Source organism: Triturus cristatus, chromosome 7 (assembly GCF_964204655.1).
Source record: "Triturus cristatus chromosome 7, aTriCri1.1, whole genome shotgun sequence".
Lineage (NCBI taxonomy): Eukaryota > Metazoa > Chordata > Amphibia > Caudata > Salamandridae > Triturus > Triturus cristatus.
Genome location: NC_140590.1, coordinates 1177481716 through 1177508659, shown reverse-complemented (window position 1 = coordinate 1177508659; position 26944 = coordinate 1177481716). Strand labels below are relative to the sequence as shown.

The 26944-nt window shown below is 44.5% G+C and overlaps 1 protein-coding gene across 1 annotated transcript in view; it reads left to right on the top strand.

Annotated features, from left to right (window-relative positions):
* PAQR4 (progestin and adipoQ receptor family member 4) overlaps positions 1-25882 on the top strand; it is a 108956-nt gene extending 83074 nt beyond the window's left edge. The window contains exon 3 of the mRNA XM_085618493.1: positions 20490-25882. Within this exon, the coding sequence (XP_085474619.1) occupies positions 20490-20923 (434 nt within the window). The 3' untranslated portion in view covers positions 20924-25882. The remainder of the gene's footprint in view (positions 1-20489) is intronic.
* Positions 25883-26944: the final 1062 nt, after the last annotated feature.

Genomic DNA, 26944 nt, shown 5'->3' with positions numbered 1-26944 from the left:
TGACAATGGCACACTGGAGGTAGTTCTTAACATACAGGGGGCACGGCACGCAACGTCAATTTGGAAAGAAATGAGGTAAGTGTGCAGCACATATTATGCCCCATCATTTTTAGAGGTCCTCAGCTGCCACCTTCTTGTTGAATTCCAAATTTTGTCTACTTTTCAGAAATGTACAGCCTTCAGATAGAGACTTCTTGCTGCAGATTCCTCACTCTTTGAATATTCTCCGGGTGCCCGACTGGATCCGGAAACTTTTTATCAGTCCTTTTGTGCGCCGGAAGGTGACACCTTAGAGCTCCGCACTGACACTGTTCTGCTCTGGAAGTTATATCTGGGGCATATATAGGCACCACTCCCCAGGCTGACATCAGTTAATTTCATTCTGTGCCTCCAGGTGTGTATCCAAAGATTCCTCTGGTCTCTTTGATACACCTTACCTTGATTTTCCAAATTTCTGGTGCAGTTTGCAAGGGATGCTGCTCCTTAAACAACCAGTTTCGAACCCTGTAGGGACTGTCGCAAACAGATATCTGTGATGGATCCACAACAGATGTGCCTGTGGTGTCTCTGGTTGAGGCACTACTCGAAGACCTGCAGAGACTGCCTCGATGAACCCTGAAAGGCAACAGGAAATGTGAGGTTAAACGTTGTTGCCAAGCATAAGAACACTCCATGCCGGAACCGCTCCAAGTCCTGGTCCGTGTCAAGGATTTGGTCCGGGTCCTGGACTCTACAGAGCCACTCCAGGGGCCAGTCATCACCATGCTCCAACACTTCCGTTCAGCATAAGAAACTGAAGAACTTGAAGCTGAGTCCGACTGCTTCACTTCACTTGCACTCCCCTGAACAAGTGCGTGGGCAGCATCAACAGTTTAGATCACACTCTCAAAATCGTTTGACTTCAGAGCTGATTCCACAGCTGGTTCTGTCACAAACGGAATTTCCAGGGCCTTCAGCCACGTCCGGTTGAAGACTTCACCACCGCTATGCTTCAAGTCTTCAGTTTCTTACTTACTTCCTCTGGCTCGCATTTAGGCTCCAAGGAGCTGATAAGCTTTCCACCTGGTGCCTCTGAGCCCCTCCTTCCTCCGTCTCCTGTTTCGATACTATGTCCTGCTCCCAAAACCACACCTGGCACAGGTATGTTGATGCCAATGCCGACCTTGCCCAAATCCCATCGATGCACCCATTTCTACTCTTGACTTACCACAAGGCAATGAGTTTGCTGAGCCCTGTCAGGATGATAACTGGTATGAGGACTTGCAGGAGGCCAGTGGGCTAAACACCTCCCTAGAGATGACTCTTTTTTTTTTAATCCTCCTGTGCTGGCCACAGAGGAATTGGCATCCTACGCAATGGTCATGAGCGGAGCGGCCAAAATCCTTGATCTCCATCTCCCCACTCTGGAGGGAAAAACTAATGTTCTAACCATGTTCATGCAGCAGGGCCAGACATCTTCTGAACCCCTCCTACCTTTCAATGAGGCTCTGACTGGTACCCTTTTTGGAACCTGGGCCAAGCCATGCTCTGGCCTGCCATTTAATATACAAGTCACCAGACTTCATTGTACTCTTCCAGGCGACCCAACTTTCTTGTCCCGACATCGATCTTCAGAAAGTCTTGTGGAGCTAGCTTCCACCAGCTGTTCCAACACTTTTCCTCCCACTCATCCTGATAGGGGATCGAAATGAGTGGAGACATTTGGTATGCTTGTCCACTAGTTTGGCTCTGTGTTACGTTAATGCTACCTGTTTGATGGGCATTATAGTCACGCCCTTTGGGATTCAGTGGTATAAGTCCTCTCTGGTGTGTGAGAAGATCTTAGCCCTCCATTGTGCGTGCGATTGGCACCAGCATTGCCATCCGCTACCATGCATGGCTTCTCTCGACTAGGTTCTCTGGTAATGTCCAGTCCTTGTTGTTGGACATGCCCTTCAATGGGACTTAATGTGGGAGAGAGACAAACAGCTGGCGTGCACTCAAATATTTGAAATAATACCAGATTTAAGACATTGTTCAACAACTTAAATTAAGCTTGGTGTGCTGACCCTGAGGTGGTTCCACCCGCCACCAAAATTCAAAATAGCGTAAGAGACTAGAGCGAGATGCACTAGACAGGGACTGCACTACTCTTGAAACTCAAAGCTGAGTAAAGAACAAATTAAGCATCATTGATCTATTTAGCAAAGCAGTAAATTGTGTTCATCATCAAACCATCAATAATCATTTATAAATGGAAGTAACAAATCGTCATTTCTTCTTGTCAAAGTGTTATTTTATTCACACTTCTACCAAGATCAAAGCAAACCAAAAAATCATGTTTACAAAATCCTATAGTACATATAATATAGCTTAATCTTCCCAATGCATTTCGGGCGCAATGTTCGCCCATCTTCAGGGGATATCTGGAAGTGAAACATCAATCAGTCATATGCAAAATCATTAAAAGATTCACAACGAAAAAGATTTACGGAAGGCAATTCTGGCGTCACACGGGTATTAAGACAAGATGAAAAGTTAAGAATTGAGGCCACTGAGTTACGTAACCAACGAGTTGGTGAAGATTCTGATAGGTATATACAGAGAGGAGGGGTGGTCCCAAGCAAGAGAGCAACACGGATAGAAGCGGAGGAGTAAGTGAAACACCATGAGCGAGTGAAAGTAATCACACGTAAAAAACGTGAAAGAATTAGACCGTCACCAAACCAGGAGATCGAATAGTTACCTTGAAAAGCTAATGTAACTGGAAGCTATCCGGAATTGTAAACATTACAGGGGACAATCTAAAGAGAGTGAAACCTGTGTCTTAAAAATAGTCAAAATGAAATGTGGGGCTTTTTGAGTCATAAAACAAACTTGAGAGAGCTTACCGAGAGTTCTGTCAGCCCTAGCGAACACTAGAAAACAGTCGATGACTGTGTTTACAGACACGAGGATACGGCGCTGTGGTGGAGAAGACAAGAGCCTGCGGGTAATGGATACGGGGGGTTAAACACAACGCTGTGTGCACTAAACGGGAAAATTAAATGCTTTTTAGAGAGTCAACCAAGGTACCTGGGGGTTTCTGTCGGTGTCTGCAAAGGTGGTCCGTAGGTTCGTGGAGCAGCGAGTAGTCCCGCACGTGGATTCCGGTGAAATACGGGTGCACGAGTGGGAATCACAGTATGAGAAAGTGAAGAGGGGCTTATAACGCGCGGGACCAGGAGCGGCCATATTGGATTGGGAAGTGTGTTCAGTTAGACAGAGAACGGATCGGAAAGTGAAAAGGGTCCAGTGTTGAAAAAGCGTAAAAGGACAAGATGTGGAAACAGAGTGAAAAAACGCACCTGTGGTTTAAAATATCGACATAAGAAGTGCATGCACAAATTTTGAGAAAAATAAACGGAATCCTACCTATTTACAATCTAATAAGAAATAATATTCCCTAAATTAACATCCTACCTATTTACAATGTGAATCGACGAGAGGTACTAACAATATCTCTGACAGTAAGAGCATTTCTATTGGCATCCTGCCTATTTACAATCTGGATGGAAATGGAGATTCTAACAATGTATCTAACGAATGACACCATCGCACATGTAAAGTGTAGTAAATACATGGGTGAATACAAATATCTTTATTGATAAGTCAAGAGGTGATGTTAACACCATCGCACATGTAAAGTGTAGTAAATACATGGGTGAATACAAATATCTTTATTGATAAGTAAAGAGGTGATGTTGACAAGTCTCCGAGTATAACGTGATATGTCCTAACTGTTACAGATATGCGTGTAAATGTTTAGAGACAAAAAAGGTGGAATATACTGTGTGTGGCACAGAGCCCACGAATATATGAGGGGAAAGTGGGGTGAAACAGTGATGGAACATACCAAACTCCATAATGAAGCAAAATACAAATATATTAGTGCTCTAATGCAAAGTAGGGACTACTGTGTCCCCCCCTTTTTTTCTTTGAAAGTGCAAACGGAGGTGCTTACAGGAAGCATGCGAATTCAATTTTATCATTGAGACCCTTGGGACTCAAGGTATTAAGATACCGAATCCAGAAGGACTCCCTTTGAACAATGAACTTGCTCATGTCACGATCATTACAACATTTAATGACTTCGATCGCACTGAATTTGAGTTGAGCAATCGTGTGATGTGAATCGCACCAATGACTAGCCAATGGTGAAGATGTGGATCTAGTGCGAATACGGCTTTTGTGCTCCGTAATGCGAGTACGTAAAGATCTCTCAGTTTTGCCTACATAATATAGGCCACAAGGGCATCGAATAATGTATATGACATTTGAGGTGTTACAATTGGCAGTGAAATTAAATTTGACTGGCTTACCCGACCAGGGGTGAGCCAGAGACACACCTGTAATAACATTATTACAGTGTGAGCAATTGTAACATCTAGTCATCCCTTTAGGTGCCACATCGGTGATAAGTTCTCGTTTTTTGAGAAGTTCCTTCAGGTTGTTAGAGCGTTTGTATGCAAAAAGCGGTGGATTTGTGAACAGATTCCCAAAGTCTGGTTCAGTCTGCAATATATCCCATCTGGTGAGGATCGTTCTTTTGATGGCAGGAGAGAGGGTCGAGAACTTGGAAACGTAAACTTCCCTAGTTTGAGTGGGTTTGAAACGTTTCTCAAGGAGTGTTAGTCGAGACACCTGGTTCAGGCGTTGAACTGAAGATTCAATGAGTTTTCTGGGGTAACCACGTGCCAAGAACTGAGTTTTAGTCTCTTCCAGGGTGGTGTGAAATTGTGCGTCATCAGAGGTGATGCGTTTAATTCTCAAAAATTGAGAATAAGGAAGATGTCTTTTCAGAGATTGCGGGTGAAAACTGTCATAAAGTAGCGTGTTGTTGCGGTCTGTGGGTTTTTTGAACAAGGAGGTAACCAAATGGTTGGATGATAGTTCTATGTGTACATCAAGGTACGAAATTGAATGTTTGTCCAGTGTGTGTGTGAACTGGATTCTAGGATTGAAATCATTTAGAGCTGCAAGTTTTGATTCCAATACCTGTCTGTTGCCTTGCCACATAATGAAAATATCGTCAATGTATCTACGACACGGGTACTCATAGTACGGCCCGCGGGCCGTTGGCGGCCCGGCAAGCCTTCCTTGGCGGCCCGCGGACCTTGCAGACAGTGCCTGTGCCCTGTGCTTGTCAGCGAACACCGCCGGTTACAGCAGCGAGGAGCTGTGAGGCCGGGCGATTCTTTTAAAGGCCATTTACTTGTTAATGAGGCTTTGTTGTATTTCACCTCTTCTTAGCACCCCTGCATCTCCCCTCTGATTGAGTGGAGATGCAGGGGCGCTAAGAAGAGGTGAAATACAACAAAGTCTCATTAACAAGTGAATGGTCTTTAAAAGACCTGTGAAGTACTTGGGTGCGGCGGCCGTGTGCATTCCCTGGAAGCCGTCTCAGCGCGGGGTGAGGTGACAGAGGACAGCAGGGTGAGGTGATGGAGGGCAGCAGGGAGTGAGAGCAGGGGGTGAGGTGACAGCGGGAGGAAGACAGAGTGCAACAGAGGGAGGAAGAGGGAGGGAGAGAGAGGGAGAGGAGGAAGACAGGGAGAGGAGGAAGACAGGGAGAGGGGGGAAGACAGGGAGACAGAGAGGGAGACAGAGGGAGGGGGAGGGAGGGAGGGAGAAGGAGGGAGACGGAGGGAGAACGGAGGAGGGAGGGAGGGAGACAGAGTGAGAGATAGATAGATAGATAGATAGATAGATAGATAGATAGATAGATAGATAGATAGATAGAGAGGGCGGGAGACAGAGTGAGAGATAGATAGATAGATAGATAGATAGATAGAGAGGGCGGGAGACAGAGTGAGAGATAGATAGATAGATAGATATATAGATAGATAGATAGAGAGGGCGGGAGACAGAGTGAGAGATAGATAGATAGATAGATAGATAGATAGATAGATAGATAGATAGATAGATAGATAGATAGATAGATCGATAGATAGAGAGGGCGGGAGACAGAGTGAGAGATAGATAGATAGATAGATAGGGCGGGAGACAGAGTGATAGATAGATAGATAGATAGATAGATAGATAGATAGATAGATAGATAGATAGATAGAAAGATAGATAGATAGATAGATAGGGCGGGAGACAGAGTGATAGATAGATAGATAGATAGATAGATAGATAGATAGATAGATAGATAGATAGATAGATAGATAGATAGATAGATAGATAGATAGATAGATAGATAGATAGATAGATAGATAGGGCGGGAGACAGAGTGATAGATAGATAGATAGATAGATAGATAGATAGATAGATAGATAGATAGATAGATAGATAGATAGATAGATAGATAGATAGATAGATAGAGCGGGAGACAGAGTGATAGATAGATAGATAGATAGATAGATAGATAGATAGATAGATAGATAGATAGATAGATAGATAGATAGATAGATAGATAGATAGATAGAGCGGGAGACAGAGTGATAGATAGATAGATAGATAGATAGATAGATAGATAGATAGATAGATAGATAGATAGATAGATAGATAGAGCGGGAGACAGAGTGATAGATAGATAGATAGATAGATAGATAGATAGATAGATAGATAGATAGATAGATAGATAGATAGATAGATAGATAGATAGATAGATAGATAGATAGATAGATAGAGCGGGAGACAGAGTGATAGATAGATAGATAGATAGATAGATAGATAGATAGATAGATAGATAGATAGATAGATAGATAGATAGATAGATAGATAGATAGATAGATAGATAGGGCGGGAGATAGATAGATAGATAGATAGATAGATAGATAGATAGATAGATAGATAGATAGATAGATAGATAGATAGATAGATAGATAGATAGATAGATAGATAGATAGATATGCATACCGGGTCTGGTGGCTCAGTAGATGAAGGCGTCTGCTGCAGTGGCCTGTGTTCAACCTCATGGTCATAGTTTTTTTTTTGCTCTAGCCCCGCCCCCTCCCCCACTGGCCCCGCCCCCACCGGTGCGGCCCTCAGCCAGAAACCACACTGTAAATTTGGCCCCCGAGAGAAAGTTTGTGAGTACCCATGATCTACGATATATGACGAGGTTGTCTGTCCATTCACTATCATTGAGGATGTTCTCCTGTTCAAATTTCATCATGTAGATGTTTGCGTAGCTGGGAGCTCCCGCAAAACCCATAGATGTCTCGTGAGTTTGGAGGAAAAATGTATTTTTCCATTTAAAGTAACTGTGAAATAAACAAAAGTGTAAGAGTTCCAAAAGAAAAATTTTGTTGGCATGAATAGTGTCCATTTGGAGAAGTGCCCATTCAATAGCTTCAATGCCCTCAGAGTGTGGGATCGAGGTGTATAAGGCAACGACATCAACTGTAAGTAACCATATATCATCAAAACTCTGAAGATTGAGGTTATTTAGTATTTTCAGAAAGTGTGTGGTGTCTTGTACATATGTTGAACCAGCCTGAACAAATGGTTGCAAGAAGTAATCCAAGTATCGACCAATGGGGTCGTGGATGGAATTACACCCTGATACTATTGGTCGAAACGGAGGATTGATCAGACGTTTGTGTATCTTAGGGAGTGCGTAGATGACTGGTCTACGCGGATGTTTGTTGTACAGGAAATCGTATGTTTTGGTATTAATCCACTCCATATCTTTAGCATGTTTAAGAATGGTGATCAAGATCTCCTGAAATTCAACTGTAGGGTCCGATTGTAATGGAACGTAAGTGGACTCATCAGACAGCATTTCATTGATTGCGGATTCATAAAAACTTGTGTCCATTATGACCAATGCGCCACCTTTATCAGCCGCTTGGAATGTGAGGGAGGAGTTATTCCTCAAGCTTTTCAATGCTGTTTTGTCCTGTGGTGTCAGATTCTGATGTTTTTTCGAGGGTATACTGAGATGTGATAAATCATGTTTAACCAGTGATTCAAAAGTATCTAACACTTTATGCGAAACAGGGGATACAAAAGTGCTCTTAGGTTTAAACTCCTTGTATTCCATCTCACTAGTTATCGGGGCGAAGACCATTTGGGTGGAAAAGAAGTATCGCAATCTTAGTTTTCTCATAAATTTGTAGAATTCAACCTCCGATTGAAATGGAGTGGTGTGATAAGTGGGAACAAAGGATGTTCCCTTATTAAGAAAAGCGATTTGGGAATCTGACAAGCTGGAGGAAGAGATGTTCACAACTAATGTTTTTTCTGTCTCCTGCCTGTACTTTGTGTTTTTGTGCTTTCCGCTACCTCTGCGGGGATCGAAATGAGTGGAGACATTTGGTATGCTTGTCCACTAGTTTGGCTCTGTGTTACGTTAATGCTACCTGTTTGATGGGCATTATAGTCACGCCCTTTGGGATTCAGTGGTATAAGTCCTCTCTGGTGTGTGAGAAGATCTTAGCCCTCCATTGTGCGTGCGATTGGCACCAGCATTGCCATCCGCTACCATGCATGGCTTCTCTCGACTAGGTTCTCTGGTAATGTCCAGTCCTTGTTGTTGGACATGCCCTTCAATGGGACTTAATGTGGGAGAGAGACAAACAGCTGGCGTGCACTCAAATATTTGAAATAATACCAGATTTAAGACATTGTTCAACAACTTAAATTAAGCTTGGTGTGCTGACCCTGAGGTGGTTCCACCCGCCACCAAAATTCAAAATAGCGTAAGAGACTAGAGCGAGATGCACTAGACAGGGACTGCACTACTCTTGAAACTCAAAGCTGAGTAAAGAACAAATTAAGCATCATTGATCTATTTAGCAAAGCAGTAAATTGTGTTCATCATCAAACCATCAATAATCATTTATAAATGGAAGTAACAAATCGTCATTTCTTCTTGTCAAAGTGTTATTTTATTCACACTTCTACCAAGATCAAAGCAAACCAAAAAATCATGTTTACAAAATCCTATAGTACATATAATATAGCTTAATCTTCCCAATGCATTTCGGGCGCAATGTTCGCCCATCTTCAGGGGATATCTGGAAGTGAAACATCAATCAGTCATATGCAAAATCATTAAAAGATTCACAACGAAAAAGATTTACGGAAGGCAATTCTGGCGTCACACGGGTATTAAGACAAGATGAAAAGTTAAGAATTGAGGCCACTGAGTTACGTAACCAACGAGTTGGTGAAGATTCTGATAGGTATATACAGAGAGGAGGGGTGGTCCCAAGCAAGAGAGCAACACGGATAGAAGCGGAGGAGTAAGTGAAACACCATGAGCGAGTGAAAGTAATCACACGTAAAAAACGTGAAAGAATTAGACCGTCACCAAACCAGGAGATCGAATAGTTACCTTGAAAAGCTAATGTAACTGGAAGCTATCCGGAATTGTAAACATTACAGGGGACAATCTAAAGAGAGTGAAACCTGTGTCTTAAAAATAGTCAAAATGAAATGTGGGGCTTTTTGAGTCATAAAACAAACTTGAGAGAGCTTACCGAGAGTTCTGTCAGCCCTAGCGAACACTAGAAAACAGTCGATGACTGTGTTTACAGACACGAGGATACGGCGCTGTGGTGGAGAAGACAAGAGCCTGCGGGTAATGGATACGGGGGGTTAAACACAACGCTGTGTGCACTAAACGGGAAAATTAAATGCTTTTTAGAGAGTCAACCAAGGTACCTGGGGGTTTCTGTCGGTGTCTGCAAAGGTGGTCCGTAGGTTCGTGGAGCAGCGAGTAGTCCCGCACGTGGATTCCGGTGAAATACGGGTGCACGAGTGGGAATCACAGTATGAGAAAGTGAAGAGGGGCTTATAACGCGCGGGACCAGGAGCGGCCATATTGGATTGGGAAGTGTGTTCAGTTAGACAGAGAACGGATCGGAAAGTGAAAAGGGTCCAGTGTTGAAAAAGCGTAAAAGGACAAGATGTGGAAACAGAGTGAAAAAACGCACCTGTGGTTTAAAATATCGACATAAGAAGTGCATGCACAAATTTTGAGAAAAATAAACGGAATCCTACCTATTTACAATCTAATAAGAAATAATATTCCCTAAATTAACATCCTACCTATTTACAATGTGAATCGACGAGAGGTACTAACAATATCTCTGACAGTAAGAGCATTTCTATTGGCATCCTGCCTATTTACAATCTGGATGGAAATGGAGATTCTAACAATGTATCTAACGAATGACACCATCGCACATGTAAAGTGTAGTAAATACATGGGTGAATACAAATATCTTTATTGATAAGTCAAGAGGTGATGTTAACACCATCGCACATGTAAAGTGTAGTAAATACATGGGTGAATACAAATATCTTTATTGATAAGTAAAGAGGTGATGTTGACAAGTCTCCGAGTATAACGTGATATGTCCTAACTGTTACAGATATGCGTGTAAATGTTTAGAGACAAAAAAGGTGGAATATACTGTGTGTGGCACAGAGCCCACGAATATATGAGGGGAAAGTGGGGTGAAACAGTGATGGAACATACCAAACTCCATAATGAAGCAAAATACAAATATATTAGTGCTCTAATGCAAAGTAGGGACTACTGTGTCCCCCCCTTTTTTTTCTTTGAAAGTGCAAACGGAGGTGCTTACAGGAAGCATGCGAATTCAATTTTATCATTGAGACCCTTGGGACTCAAGGTATTAAGATACCGAATCCAGAAGGACTCCCTTTGAACAATGAACTTGCTCATGTCACGATCATTACAACATTTAATGACTTCGATCGCACTGAATTTGAGTTGAGCAATCGTGTGATGTGAATCGCACCAATGACTAGCCAATGGTGAAGATGTGGATCTAGTGCGAATACGGCTTTTGTGCTCCGTAATGCGAGTACGTAAAGATCTCTCAGTTTTGCCTACATAATATAGGCCACAAGGGCATCGAATAATGTATATGACATTTGAGGTGTTACAATTGGCAGTGAAATTAAATTTGACTGGCTTACCCGACCAGGGGTGAGCCAGAGACACACCTGTAATAACATTATTACAGTGTGAGCAATTGTAACATCTAGTCATCCCTTTAGGTGCCACATCGGTGATAAGTTCTCGTTTTTTGAGAAGTTCCTTCAGGTTGTTAGAGCGTTTGTATGCAAAAAGCGGTGGATTTGTGAACAGATTCCCAAAGTCTGGTTCAGTCTGCAATATATCCCATCTGGTGAGGATCGTTCTTTTGATGGCAGGAGAGAGGGTCGAGAACTTGGAAACGTAAACTTCCCTAGTTTGAGTGGGTTTGAAACGTTTCTCAAGGAGTGTTAGTCGAGACACCTGGTTCAGGCGTTGAACTGAAGATTCAATGAGTTTTCTGGGGTAACCACGTGCCAAGAACTGAGTTTTAGTCTCTTCCAGGGTGGTGTGAAATTGTGCGTCATCAGAGGTGATGCGTTTAATTCTCAAAAATTGAGAATAAGGAAGATGTCTTTTCAGAGATTGCGGGTGAAAACTGTCATAAAGTAGCGTGTTGTTGCGGTCTGTGGGTTTTTTGAACAAGGAGGTAACCAAATGGTTGGATGATAGTTCTATGTGTACATCAAGGTACGAAATTGAATGTTTGTCCAGTGTGTGTGTGAACTGGATTCTAGGATTGAAATCATTTAGAGCTGCAAGTTTTGATTCCAATACCTGTCTGTTGCCTTGCCACATAATGAAAATATCGTCAATGTATCTACGACACGGGTACTCATAGTACGGCCCGCGGGCCGTTGGCGGCCCGGCAAGCCTTCCTTGGCGGCCCGCGGACCTTGCAGACAGTGCCTGTGCTCTGTGCTTGTCAGCGAACACCGCCGGTTACAGCAGCGCGGAGCTGTGAGGCCGGGCGATTCTTTTAAAGGCCATTTACTTGTTAATGAGGCTTTGTTGTATTTCACCTCTTCTTAGCACCCCTGCATCTCCCCTCTGATTGAGTGGAGATGCAGGGGCGCTAAGAAGAGGTGAAATACAACAAAGTCTCATTAACAAGTGAATGGTCTTTAAAAGACCTGTGAAGTACTTGGGTGCGGCGGCCGTGTGCATTCCCTGGAAGCCGTCTCAGCGCGGGGTGAGGTGACAGAGGACAGCAGGGTGAGGTGATGGAGGGCAGCAGGGAGTGAGAGCAGGGGGTGAGGTGACAGCGGGAGGAAGACAGAGTGCAACAGAGGGAGGAAGAGGGAGGGAGAGAGAGGGAGAGGAGGAAGATAGGGAGAGGAGGAAGACAGGGAGAGGGGGGAAGACAGGGAGACAGAGAGGGAGACAGAGGGAGGGGGAGGGAGGGAGGGAGAAGGAGGGAGACGGAGGGAGAACGGAGGAGGGAGGGAGGGAGACAGAGTGAGAGATAGATAGATAGATAGATAGATAGATAGATAGATAGATAGAGAGGGCGGGAGACAGAGTGAGAGATAGATAGATAGATAGATAGATAGATAGATAGATAGATAGATAGATAGATAGATAGATAGATAGATAGATAGATAGATAGATAGATAGATAGAGAGGGCGGGAGACAGAGTGAGAGATAGATAGATAGATAGATAGATAGATATATAGATAGATAGATAGATAGATAGAGAGGGCGGGAGACAGAGTGAGAGATAGATAGATAGATAGATAGATAGATAGATAGATAGATAGATAGATAGATAGATAGATAGATAGATAGATAGATAGATAGATAGATAGATAGATAGATAGATAGAGAGAGAGAGAGAGATAGATAGATAGATAGATAGATAGATAGATAGATAGATAGATAGATAGATAGATAGATAGATAGATAGATAGATAGATAGATAGAGAGGGCGGGAGACAGAGTGAGAGATAGATAGATAGATAGATAGGGCGGGAGACAGAGTGATAGATAGATAGATAGATAGATAGATAGATAGATAGATAGATAGATAGATAGATAGATAGATAGATAGATAGATAGGGCGGGAGACAGAGTGATAGATAGATAGATAGATAGATAGATAGATAGATAGATAGATAGATAGATAGATAGATAGATAGATAGATAGATAGATAGATAGATAGATAGATAGATAGATAGATAGATAGATAGATAGATATGCATACCGGGTCTGGTGGCTCAGTAGATGAAGGCGTCTGCTGCAGTGGCCTGTGTTCAACCTCATGGTCATAGTTTTTTTTTTGCTCTAGCCCCGCCCCCTCCCCCACTGGCCCCGCCCCCACCGGTGCGGCCCTCAGCCAGAAACCACACTGTAAATTTGGCCCCCGAGAGAAAGTTTGTGAGTACCCATGATCTACGATATATGACGAGGTTGTCTGTCCATTCACTATCATTGAGGATGTTCTCCTGTTCAAATTTCATCATGTAGATGTTTGCGTAGCTGGGAGCTCCCGCAAAACCCATAGATGTCTCGTGAGTTTGGAGGAAAAATGTATTTTTCCATTTAAAGTAACTGTGAAATAAACAAAAGTGTAAGAGTTCCAAAAGAAAAATTTTGTTGGCATGAATAGTGTCCATTTGGAGAAGTGCCCATTCAATAGCTTCAATGCCCTCAGAGTGTGGGATCGAGGTGTATAAGGCAACGACATCAACTGTAAGTAACCATATATCATCAAAACTCTGAAGATTGAGGTTATTTAGTATTTTCAGAAAGTGTGTGGTGTCTTGTACATATGTTGAACCAGCCTGAACAAATGGTTGCAAGAAGTAATCCAAGTATCGACCAATGGGGTCGTGGATGGAATCACACCCTGATACTATTGGTCGAAACGGAGGATTGATCAGACGTTTGTGTATCTTAGGGAGTGCGTAGATGACTGGTCTACGCGGATGTTTGTTGTACAGGAAATCGTATGTTTTGGTATTAATCCACTCCATATCTTTAGCATGTTTAAGAATGGTGATCAAGATCTCCTGAAATTCAACTGTAGGGTCCGATTGTAATGGAACGTAAGTGGACTCATCAGACAGCATTTCATTGATTGCGGATTCATAAAAACTTGTGTCCATTATGACCAATGCGCCACCTTTATCAGCCGCTTGGAATGTGAGGGAGGAGTTATTCCTCAAGCTTTTCAATGCTGTTTTGTCCTGTGGTGTCAGATTCTGATGTTTTTTCGAGGGTATACTGAGATGTGATAAATCATGTTTAACCAGTGATTCAAAAGTATCTAACACTTTATGCGAAACAGGGGATACAAAAGTGCTCTTAGGTTTAAACTCCTTGTATTCCATCTCACTAGTTATCGGGGCGAAGACCATTTGGGTGGAAAAGAAGTATCGCAATCTTAGTTTTCTCATAAATTTGTAGAATTCAACCTCCGATTGAAATGGAGTGGTGTGATAAGTGGGAACAAAGGATGTTCCCTTATTAAGAAAAGCGATTTGGGAATCTGACAAGCTGGAGGAAGAGATGTTCACAACTAATGTTTTTTCTGTCTCCTGCCTGTACTTTGTGTTTTTGTGCTTTCCGCTACCTCTGCGGGGATCGAAATGAGTGGAGACATTTGGTATGCTTGTCCACTAGTTTGGCTCTGTGTTACGTTAATGCTACCTGTTTGATGGGCATTATAGTCACGCCCTTTGGGATTCAGTGGTATAAGTCCTCTCTGGTGTGTGAGAAGATCTTAGCCCTCCATTGTGCGTGCGATTGGCACCAGCATTGCCATCCGCTACCATGCATGGCTTCTCTCGACTAGGTTCTCTGGTAATGTCCAGTCCTTGTTATTGGACATGCCCTTCAATGGGACTTGGCATTTTGGGGACAAGGCTGACCCCGCTCTCAAACGTTTGGAAGAGAGTTGGGCCACTGTTCACTCTGGGCCTTTCTGCCCCTCCTCACCAATCGCACAGTTGCAAACGCTTCTTTTGTGGCTTTGGCAGAGGTGTCCCTTACTGCCAGGCTGTCCATCCCCCTCAAGGGACCTAGCAGTTTTGCAGGAGAGGCAGTCTTCATCCTCCTACAGATGACTGCAAACCTCCTGTCATCTTTGGGGTTCACAACCAACATGCCGAAGTCACACCTGACTTTTTCTCATACGCTCCCCCTCATCAGAGCCATTCTGGACACTGTTCCATTTCTTGCCTTTACCCCAAGAAAGAGAGTCCAGGACATTTCAGCCTCAGTCCTGGAATTCAGTGAGGTCGAGTGTGAGCCTGCTGGGACTGATGGCCTTCTGCATCACGCCAGGTGGCATATGCGGGCTCCACAGTGGGATCTGAAGTCCCAGTGGGCACATCAAGGGGACCTCCGACCATGTTCAGATTCGTACGACCTGCTGTTGCAGCAACAGGGCAGGAATCTGAGCCACTAGGATGACTTGGGCCCGGTCAGCCCTTATCCTTTTGAGAACTTGGGGCAGGAGTGGTATCAGCAGAAAGGAGTATAAGGAGTACAGAGTTCCACTCAAGGAGGAACACGTCTCTGAGCGAGATACATCTTGGAAACACGCAGAAGTGGTAACGCTGCACATTCTCGGCGGTGGCAAACAGATTGAGCCAAGGTTCTTCCTATATGCAGAAGAGACCTTGCACCAACCTTGGGTGTTGCTGCCATTCGTGATCTGCTAAAAGCTGATGGTTGAGCTGCCCTGGCATTGTGATCCTGCCAGGTGGTTCACCACTAGGAATATTTCTTGGTGGTACAGTCATTTCCAGAGGTGCAATGTCACCTGGCACAGAGTCAGTGATGCCACCCTGCGCATGTTGTTGCAGTACCACACGTGTGGCCTTGAGTGGAACTCTGTACTGCTTTCCGCTGATACCACTCCTGCTCCAAGTTCTCAAAAAGATGAGGGCTGACCGGGCCCAAGTCATCCTAGTGGCTCCGGATTGGGCACAGAGAGTATGGTATCCAGAACTCATGGCCTTGAGTATATGACCTCCGATCAAGCTGCCCCTCCAGTACGACCTGCTGTTGCAGCAACAGGGCAGGATTCTGCACCCAGACCTTCGCATTTGCCACCTTAATGCTTGGATATTGACTGGGTGACGGCTGAACACCTCAGTCTTTCCCTGGATGTGGTGGACCTCTGGACTCCTGTATGCCTTTTTGCCGATACCACTCCTGCCCTGAGTTCTCAAGGAGAACAGGACTGACTGGGCCCAAGTCATCCTAGTGGCTCCGGACTGGGCACAGAGAGTATGGTTTCCTGAACTCCTGGCCTTCAGTATATGTCCTCCAAACAAGCTGCCCCTCCAGTTGGACCTGCTGATGCAGTAAAAGGGCATAGCTCTGCACCTAGGGCTTCACAATCTCCACCTTTGTGCTTGGAGATAGAGCGACAACAGCTAACCCCTTCGATCTTTGATGTCATCTTGGCAGTAGGCATTCCTCGACGAAAACTGTATACGCCTGTTGATGGGACAAGTTTGTGGCTTGGTGCGACACTCGCCAGATTGACCCCCTCCAGGTCAAACTGTCTGACGTTTTGTTGTTTGTTCTCTATTACCTGGCAATGCCTTTCTCTGGGCATAGTTAAAGGTTATCTTTCAGTCCTCTCTGCTTTCTTATGCTTGCCTAATCAGCCGTCTTTGTTTAAATCACCAGTTGTGATGTGATTTTTTTTAAGGGGCTGCAACACGTTTGCCCCTTCTCCTTTTGTCATGCCCCAATGGGACCTTAATCTGGTCCTGACTTATCTGATATGCACTCCTTTCAAGCCGCTTAACAGCTGTCCTTACTATCAAGACCATGTTTCTCATTGGCATCACTTCGGCATGGCATGTGAGTGAGCTTCAGCCTCTCTGTGTCAATCCACCATACACTTCTTTCTTCCCAGACAAACTGGCTCCGCGAGCACGAAATCCTTCCTGCCAAAAGTTGTGAGGCTTTTTTGCATTTGTCAAACTGTCACTCTACTGGCGCTCTATGCTCCACCTCACCCCTCTAAGGAGGAGGAGAGACTTCTTTGCTTAGACCCCAAGAAAGCTCTGAGCTTTGACATAGTTCGCAACAAAGACCAAATGGGTGGAGGATCAAGTCTTTGTGGGGTTCTTGAGTGAAAAAAGGCAAAGCAGTGCAGAAGAGAACCATCTCCTTTTGGATCGTTCTCTGCATAAACATCTGCTATGCATTGGCTAAAAACTGCAACCCCCAAAAGGTCTGTGTGCTTGCTCTTTGAGGGCCTAAGCTGCTACTAGACATCTGCCAGGCAGCTACATGGGTATCCCTAAATATGTTCATGAAGCAATATGCCTGGATAATCAGGTTTACTGAGAGGAGCATTTTGCCTGTTTGGTCTTGCAGGGATTTTTGGTTTGAGTTCATTCACAGACCCACCTCTACGTAGGTTCTGCTTTGGTATTTATTCCAAAGGTGAGGAATCTGCGGCAGGAAGTTTCTATCAGAAGAACAAGTTACTTACCTTAGGTAAAGCTCTTGTAGAGAGACTAGCTAACCGCAGATTCCTCACCGACCCTCCCAGCCTACCTTTTCTGTGGTTGAACTCTATCCATTAATAAACTGTCCAATTCTAGGAATCTGCATACTGTCTACCAATTGTTTGCTTCTCCAGATGCAGACCCCAAAAGCAACTGTCAGCACACCTGAGTGGTGCCTATATAGGTCTTGCACATTAGTTCGGGAGCAGAATGGTGTCAGCGCAGGGCTGCAAGGCACTACCTTCCGGCATGTAGAAGTACTGCTGAAAACCTTCTGGATCCTGACTGACTCCTGGGGAATATTCAAAAGGTGGGGAATCTGTGACTAGATAGTCTCCACCAGAAAGAGTGTTACCTTCTGGGTTTCAGACCTTCTTCCACCACAACCTGCAAGTAGAGAAAGGCCACACAAAACAGGACAAAATGGACTATCATTGTGGTTTTTGTTTTTTAAACAGCTCTGCTTGTTCCTGAAAGCAGGGAAGAGGATTTACCTTAGCACAGTAAGCCTTTTGTTGATGCTATTTTAGAGAAACAAAAAGATATTTTGTTGCAGAAGGAACACAAAATGTTCCTGTATTTTGGCTGTTTTCTCCGTTCCCTCCAATACTTTGGAAAAAAGCATGTAAATTTGGCCTAGATCCCTTTTTTGGGGGGAAACATTATAAAGGTTTTTAACGCACAAAGTGCCCCTAACATCAATACAAAGGCTTAGCACACTGGTAGTATCTCTTTCCACGGATGGCAACTTGTTCCATTCAAGCCTATCAAACACAGCTCATTGTTTGGAACAACTACTAGAGCAAGGCATGAAGAAATAAGGAAACATGTCTTCAGATAGGCTTTTATGTATGCATTGGCATAATTTAAATGGGCATACTTAATGTGGAAAAAAACGTTCAGGGATCCCAAGACGTAAGCAGGAATTTTCTAATGTAGCTTATAAATTCAATAGCCCCAGCTCATCCAAAGGGCTGTAGGGCCACGAGTAGTGTCTGTCAGGCTGAACAAAGGGCAGCCTCACGGACACTCTTCTTGTTCACATCAGGCAGCCAGGAGCTAGACAACGTACTAAATGCTCATGCTCCCGGCTGCCTCAGCTGAACTTTGCCAGGCTGAGGGTTTCACAGCCCTGTTGCCGTGACTCCCTCAGCCTGGCAAAAGTGTCTTGAGGTCCTCCCCCTTCGTGATGAAAAGAAGCAGCACTGATTACTTCGGTTTTAATCCCTGAAGTGCCCATCGTCAATCGGTGACACTTGGTCAGAGTGGGGTGGGGTTAGCAGTCTCACTGACGGGTGAGGGACTGCGACCGAAGGTCAGCCAATAAGGGAAGGCAGCAATTCCAACCCGCCTGGGACCTTCAAGGCTTCCCTAGCTATAGTGAAGGTACGTTTTGTGTTTGGTGCATGCGTTCATGAATGTATATTTGTCAGTGAGTGTTGTGAATGGGTGTGTATGTGTGCGCGTATGTGAATGCATGGGTGCGAGTGAGTATGTGCGGCCCCCCCGTTTTGGTAAAATTGCCGTCTACCACTGAAATTCGATGGAACACTTATGGTGTAAACCTAGGATTACAAACATGAAACTTTCCCATATGTAATCATAATTAGAACATTGGAATGTTGAGTGCCCCATTGAAGACAGTGGAGTGCTCCTGGCTTCTAATGGCCGGTAGAAACTCGTAGCATCAACATTCCAATGTTTGTTCCCAGCTGTTGCTGTGAGCAAAGGCTTCATGGAGCTCTGAGGGATTGAAACCTCCTCGCCTTTGTTTTACACATTAGAACATTCTGCCCTCTAGGGGTGGAAAGGTTATAATAGCGTTAGAGCTCTCTATAGCGGGCTCCACCGGCCGTTAAAGGCCCTCTTCGTTGTTAAAGGCCCTTGCCTTCGGCTCAGGCCTTTAACGCTGGAGCAGACCTTTAACAGCCGGTAGAGCCCTATGTGGGCACTGAGGCTATATTAACCTTTTGGATGAAAATTGGATTTAAATGTATTTACACACGGTTTTATGTAGCACTGACACGTCATCTTGATAACTTTGAAGCACTAGGAGGAAAGCAATCAGCCAGTGAAAATAAAAAGAAACTGTTTTATAGGGAAATGGAGTTATGCCCAGTTGTAAGGGAATGTCCTAAATCCGGCACTCTTTATTGGCTCCCATGATGCAGATGCGGATGCCTCTAGTTCAATGACATGTAGCAAAGTTCAGTTTTCTGGAGTTTCTGGAATGGTTCTGAATAGCTGCATTCACAGGCTGTGGAACAATAATTGTTCTCTTGATACTAAGCAGTCTTGGTTGGTTCAAGACAAGCTAGCAGTAGAAACTGTTAAAAGGAATTTAAGGCTATCCCAGTGTAAACGTTGTCTTCATTCTTGTGTTGGTATTTCAAAACAAATATTTTAAAAAGTGTTCGAGCTACACACTAGCAACAGGGAATTTTGCAAAAAAGGTTATGAATCTACAATGCAAACACAAGGAGATGATGGACGGAGTGCTGAAACTATTCAAACACTCACCCCCAGTCACAGATCTGTGTTGAATCCATCATCGTTCTTTAGAGCACTTCGCCACCTCAGTTCAGACCCAGCTATATGCAAATCAGTCTTGACCCTTTGCCTCATTGGAACAGTCCAGCCCGAACTGCCAAGCCAGGTCATCCCTGAACCGGAAACCAGCATCCTGGGACCGGTTTCGGGGTTACACCTCTCATCAGCCAGGCTAGCTTGAATCCACTGGCAAAGTGAGCAAGGAACCCACGTCTGGGCATACCCTGCCAACTTAGGGCAAACAAAGCAAACACAAGGAGATGATGGACGGAGCTTTGAAACTTTTCAGACACTCGCCTCCAGTCACTGATCTGGGTTGAATCCATCATCCTTCTTTAGCTCACTTCGCCACCTCAGTTCAGACCCAGCTATATGCAAATTAGTCTTGACAATACCACAACTGTGGAAATATTACAGGTATGTAACTTTCCCTTCGGTCAGTAACTGAAATGTTTTCTGTCAGATGCAGGTATAAAGTCACCACAGCCTAAGACGAAAAACTACCTGAATGTAAACCTATTATCTCAACTGAATTTAGACTGCTCGGTTTATTTGTCCACAAGCATTCTTTGTGCAAACGAAACTAAATAAATATCATTTTTTTCTTAATTGGTGATTTCTTTTTCTTGCTTCCAGGAGCCCTGCCCATCATTTACGTCACACTGCTTTGTTACCCGTCCACGCGGAGTGCGGCCTTGCTGACGTACACCGGTCTCTCCAGCTACGCCATCTACTGTGCAATCACCGCCAGCAGCAATGTCACTCGCCTGCGCTCATTCGCGTGGCAGGCCTTCTTCCGCTTCCTGTTCTTCTACCTGCGATGGGTGGGTCTAGGCACGGGGCATCCCTCCTCACTGCGAAGCTACCTGGTGATGGACTCCCTGGCTTTACTTGGAGGCATGATCAACATCTCCCGCATCCCAGAGCGTTGGAAGCCTGGCAAGTTTGACTACTGGTTCAACAGCCACCAGATCATGCACGTGCTGGCGGTTCTGAGCATCACATATCTGCACTGGGGAGTGGTGTCTGACCTGCTGTGGGTCACCAACCATGTCTGCCCAGGGGACTGACCCTGCTTCGCACAGCAGCAAAGAAAGAACATTTCGGGGCGCTGCGAGCCCATGTAGGATCAAACACCCCCAAAATGGGGGGAAGAGAAGTTATCCAAGTAATGTACTTACAGCGTTTTAGGTGTCTGCAAAGATTAGCCACGCAATACAAGTTCTAACCTTTTACTTGAGGGTTGGGAGTTCATTCTAACCCAACATACCAGTATGAAACCGAGAACTAAACTTGACCTCAGGGATTTTTGTGACCGATGTGAGGGCTATGGGCAGCATGACCGATATCCCGGAAGTCTAAACCCCTCCTTCCCAGCCAGACATGTTCTCAAGGGTGTTGAAAGTGGATGGGGAGTCACAAAAGTCCCTCTCTGTCACCGTTTGTGACATTCGCCCTCCCAGGTGATCAGCTCTAACTGGGACCGTGGTCCGACCAATGTTTCTTTTCTGGGGTGACGGAGAATAGAATACCTGGTGCTCTCAAATCACTTTTGAGATTTCTTTTTCTATGGGAGGCACGGCCCAGGTCAGATCCCTGGGATAGGTGGATAAATATACACATTTTTAGTATCTAAAATAGTGTTTACATATTTCCATCATAGTGCGAGTGAGAGGTGTGTGTATGGGACAGAGCACGAGGTGTGTGTGTGTTGTTTGAGGGTACTTGCTCAAGCAGCAGTGCACCTTCAGAATAACTTTTCTGGATGTATTTTTATTATCTCATGCCACTTCCGATGCTTTATACCAGCAGAATATGTTATATGATAGAAGGGCAGCTGCTTTGTAGGTGGAGCTGCACACGCTCCTCCCAGAGTGGATTGTACACAGATATGGCCTTCTTCCGGGTGTAAAAGAAAATGCAGAGCAAGAAGGCCAGTTACAAAGGGAGCTACTCGCCCCCTCCATTCTTAAACCTGCTCCAGGTTCCCTCTGTAGGTGCCAAGAGGCAGGTCCCGCCAGTGGTGCCAAGCCCAGTGTGTTTCCATGTAAGATCACAGTGATAAGACACAGGTTCCATATTTTGCTGGCTGCAGTTCACCCTTCTGTCGGCTGCTTCTCAGATAACTTGCTACAACCAAACCGTTTCAAACATATGACTTGACAGAATATGGAACCGTCTCAGCCAGTGAGATAGCTGAACAAATTAGGGAAAGGCAGAAAGTTGGTGACATGGGTGGGGGAGCAGTGGATGGTTACCCCAGAAGTAAAAGCAAATAGGTTCACTTTTCTCAAAAAGCAAATAGCAATGTGGAACACCTATGACGCTTCATCAGCTACTTGATTGATTTAATGTTTTCTGTTTCTGCTTCATCCTGGTGCGGGTCAAATCTCATTCTTTGCCCTTTTAATCCCCCTGAAGATTAATTTTACAGGTTTCATGAGGGTTCCACCCAAAGAATATCCATACACAGGATAAGAAACAGTTGAGTACGTATACTCCTTGGTTTTCCAGCATTGGATTGTCGATGTTCACTTGGCATGGTGAAATGTCTAGTCTGGCAATGTAGAATAATGAAATGCTTGAAGCAGTTGTGTGGTGTGCTAGAGTGTGTTTTCCTTTACCTTGATCCCAAACCACTTCCCTCCACCTGTATCTTAACATAGGCACCAGCAGTGCACCAGGATGAGATTGATGTGACATATCATAGTGCTGCACCTACCTCTTTCTTTGATGTTCTAGTTTGCAGGATTGGCTTGGTCCACGTTTTAAGGATGGACCTAATAGGCAGCTATGAAAATTTGCCAGTATTTGTTGAATGTCGACGAAGAATGCATGAAGAAGCCACATCACTGTATCCGCCACATGACGAATGTACATTTGTGATCACACTTTTACATCAGCCTAGCGAACGTCCAACTCATTCTGGGCAAGGTGCACTGTACTTCCCAGCCCCCCCCCGCCCCCCCCACACACACACACATATTCCAGTTTTCAGAGTCCTTTTGCTCTTTCTATTCCTCCTGCTTTCTTTGACGGGCAAATGCTCATGGAGTTCAGAGATGCATGCTCATGGAGTTCAGAGATGCAGATCCTGGTCCAACCAAACACAGAAAGGCAGGAGCGATGCAAGTTGGTGGCTTGTGAACATCATTGTCAAGTGTGTGTGCCACCAACCAGTCTACAGTTATGTGACGAGCATGTATTGACTTCTGCTCTGAATTGTCCCCAGCCACTGCTGGGCTTTTGGTCCCATCAGTGTTTGAATGGAAATATAGAAGTGCAGGTACTCCTTGGCCTAGAGTATCTGTTTACTGCTGAAAAGTTACAGTACTCTTCCGTTAAAAGCATTGAGATACTGCTGAGAAGTGCCAGTACTCTTCCGTTGAAAGCATTGAGATAGTGCTGAGAAGTGCCAGTACTCTTCCGTTGAAAGCATTGAGATACTGCTGAGAAGTGTCAGTACTCTTCCGTTGAAAGCATCGAGATACTGCTGCGAAGTGCCAGTACTCTTCCATTGAAAGCATTGAGATACTGCTGAGAAGTGCCAGTACTATACCTTCCAAATTAAAGAAGTGGAGGTACAGAGTACCTCATAGTACTACCCATTTAAAGTACTGGTCTTAATGATCTTTGGTTTTCCACTTCACCTACACAGCAGGGGACAGAGGGTTTTAGAACTCTTGCTGTAGCTTCCATTGAGGCATACTTGCAGTGTGGCATATAATGTCGGAAGAGTGCTATGGGCGTTGGAGCACCTAGTGATCCACTTTTCTGTGTTCTTTATGCAGCCCTGACACCCCTCTCTTTCCCTCAGCACCAGTCCGCTTGTGGTCCAGGAAGCCTCGCAGAGGCACCGCTGTGATCCTCCATCATGAAAAGCGCCTTGGCCATTCAGGAGCATGTGCTCCCCTTTACCTTTATGGTATCATCGTTCCTTCAAGAGCATCTCTATTCTTTTCAGTGTCTCCTTGCTGTTTCAAGTAAATCTCAACTCATTCTTTAAGATCCTTGTACTTCAATAAAAATGTTCTTCCAGGATCCTTTCTTTAAGTATATCTTAGTGGCTTGCATGCGCTTTATAAATGTATCCTCTTTTGTTGTGGAAACCTGAAGCAAGCACTTCCAATTTTGATTTGCTGGGGAGTCCTCTTTGTGCTATTAATCATTTGGTCCCAATTTTTATTTTGAGTACAGCCTCTTACTTATCTGAGATGTAATCGTCAACCCAAACTAGTCATTTGCGTTGTCTTTATCTCGAAGACGGGCTTGCAGGTTACCCAGCTCTTTGAATATACTTTTGCACTTAGTTGCATTTTTGTCCTTTTTTTTTATTAAAGAAAAACTGTTGATGCCAACAAATCTTTCTATTAGCAGCAATAAACACCTTTTGTCAGGCCAAGCGGCTGACTGCACTATATATCAGACCGTATCATCAAGAAAAAGGTGGCCAACGACAAATGTTTCATCAGGAGAGGATCTGAGTATTTCATTAATGCTGTAGTAAGTGGCTGCGACTCAAAGTGCCAAGCATTAGACTGCAAGCACCCCCAGGGATATCCCTGTGATACAAAACTAGGATCAGCAGTGGGCCTCAATTGAGGATGAATTTCTTGAGGTTTGGACTTCCCGAATTAAGCCATAGAGTGATGGCAAATGTAGCTTGATGTGTACACGAACATGGAAGCCTTATAGAAGGAGAGACCCTTTCTGTTAAAAGTATTACTGGGAAACCTCACAGTCACCAGAAATTGCAAGTCTTCCTTTTTCAGACAATGAAAACAGTCCTGAGAAGAAAACATTAGCCCCGTCTAAGACCTCATCAAATGCATCACTCTGAATGGCTGCTGAGTAACACTGCTTCACTTACAGCATGGACCTTGCTAATGCCAAACTATCAGAGGTTACTAGGTTTTAGTGCTGCACTGGTGTCTGCAGCTCAGCAGCCAAAGCACTCCCTTTGGTGTGTTTCCTCCAGAACCATACTTGACAGACAGCTGATGTCTTTGCTGTACCTGTGTTCTTGTTCTCCCATTTTGACCTCCGTCTATGCTATGTTTTGACTGGCCTCTGAGTATCACAGCCACATTATTTATGTATAATCCATTGAAGACCTGGCTGAATGACATACTGTGGCACATCCCTGCTATACCAGTGTCTGTGCTCCCTTTAAGAACTCCGCTCACGCCATACACTTACTATCACTGCTACTTTTTAATCTACTCCCTTTGGGGTAGAAGTGGCTATCATTGTCACCTATGTCTATCTCTACTTCTCTAGTTGAGCTACACACCTCTTCCAATTTCTGATTTATTTAACAGAATGGATGTAAAATAAGTGTGATCTTTTGTTTTTGTCCCTTTAGAAATCTTCATCCAACGATGACTAAGGCTTTCTAACAGGGCTGGACTGGGATCAGAAACCGGTCCTGGCAAACTGCTCAGCCCCCCCTCCCACACACAGGGTGAGGGGGAATGCAGCTGAGCAGTTTGCGAGGGCCGGTTTTGACCGATTTTGTTACAGGGAGACGATATTGCTGACCCCCGGTAAACAAAAACATCCTCCCAGGGGCCCAAAACTAGCCCCCACCCTAGTAGCCTCCTGGGGAAAAGCCCGGTGCCTCCTATGGCCAGTCCGGCCCTGCTTTCTAACCATAGTCACTACCACGTGTGGGTCTGTCAAAGAAACACTTTTGGGGATTGTTCCTTTACAGGCTTGTTTGTAGAGGGAAAGGTATATGCTTTATGATCTGAACAGGAATACTTTAATAGTGGTGGGGCCCATGGAAAGCAAGGTTTTTAGATGGATATTCATGTATACTATCTCAGGGTATGGGAACGCCACTGGGCGATTCTTCCATTAGATGAGGCTTGCAAAAACCAGCATGCCACCGATTCCTGCGATTCTCCAAAAACCTTGAACCTCATTGTTACCAGTGTTTATTCTTCCAAGAGAACTGTCTGTTAGAAACTTGAATTGTTGCGTGTTCCTCAGCACTTGAATTAAATAAAACACATTTACTAACAAAACTGGCGTGGTTTCTGTGGCCTGTCTCAAAATATACCCTCTTTGTTCATTATTTTGGCATTGGCATTTTACAGGTAATTGTACTGCAAATATATGAGAAGCACAACAGAGAAAAAAATAGATTTAGTTTTTTACCATTTTGGCGTTATAAGGGGATTGTTCACACTAGCTGAACTAGTTCATACATGCAACCACACAACTCAATTTGCCGGCAACCATTGTAGCTTCCTTGTTCTTGACTTCACATGAGAATATTTCAAATACTTTCTGTCGACATTCAGCTCAGTCGGCTTCAGAGCCACGTACAGCACTGAGACGGCTCTGGTCGAAGGTGCTGAAGCCATTCGGGAAACTCTAAATTCAAGAGGTAGGGCAGCCTTGATTCTGTTAGACCTCTCAGCGGCATTCGACACTGTACCACATTCCGTGTTCCTGGAAATTGGAGTTTCGAGGTGTGCCTGGAGATAGTTGAAGTCCTTTTTTGAGGGCAGAACGCAACAAGTCTGGTTCCCCCCTCTCTCTTCCGCCCCCCAGACTGTGACCACGGGAGTGCCACAAAGGTCTACTTTGAACCCCCTTCTCTTTAACATATGTCACTCCCCTGATACAGATGGCTGAGGAGCTTGGTGCCAAGATCATCGCTTATGCTGATGACACCCAGCTCCTCTTCACATGGAAGAAAAATGATTCCTCCACCTCCTTAGCTAAATCCTTTTTGTCAGCCGTCTTTCGATGTCTTTCCGCGGCCCAGTTAAAGTGCAACGAGGAAAAAACGGAGATCCTTCTCTTTGGGAACTTCTCCCCACAGTTCCGGAAATTGCTTTGGCAAGATTAATAGCCCATGCCAACCTCCGAGGGTCTACCCACGAAAAACTTAGGAATTTGGTTTGACGAAAAGTTGAACTTCTTTATTCAGATCAAGAAGCTTACAAGTCAGTGTTTTGGCACACTGAAATCCCTAAGAAAGTTTCTACCTTTTCTCCCTAGGTCAGCAAGGAAAACTGTCACCCGTGGACTGATATCCGCACGCCTCGATTATGCTAATGCCTTTTATGTTGGCCTGC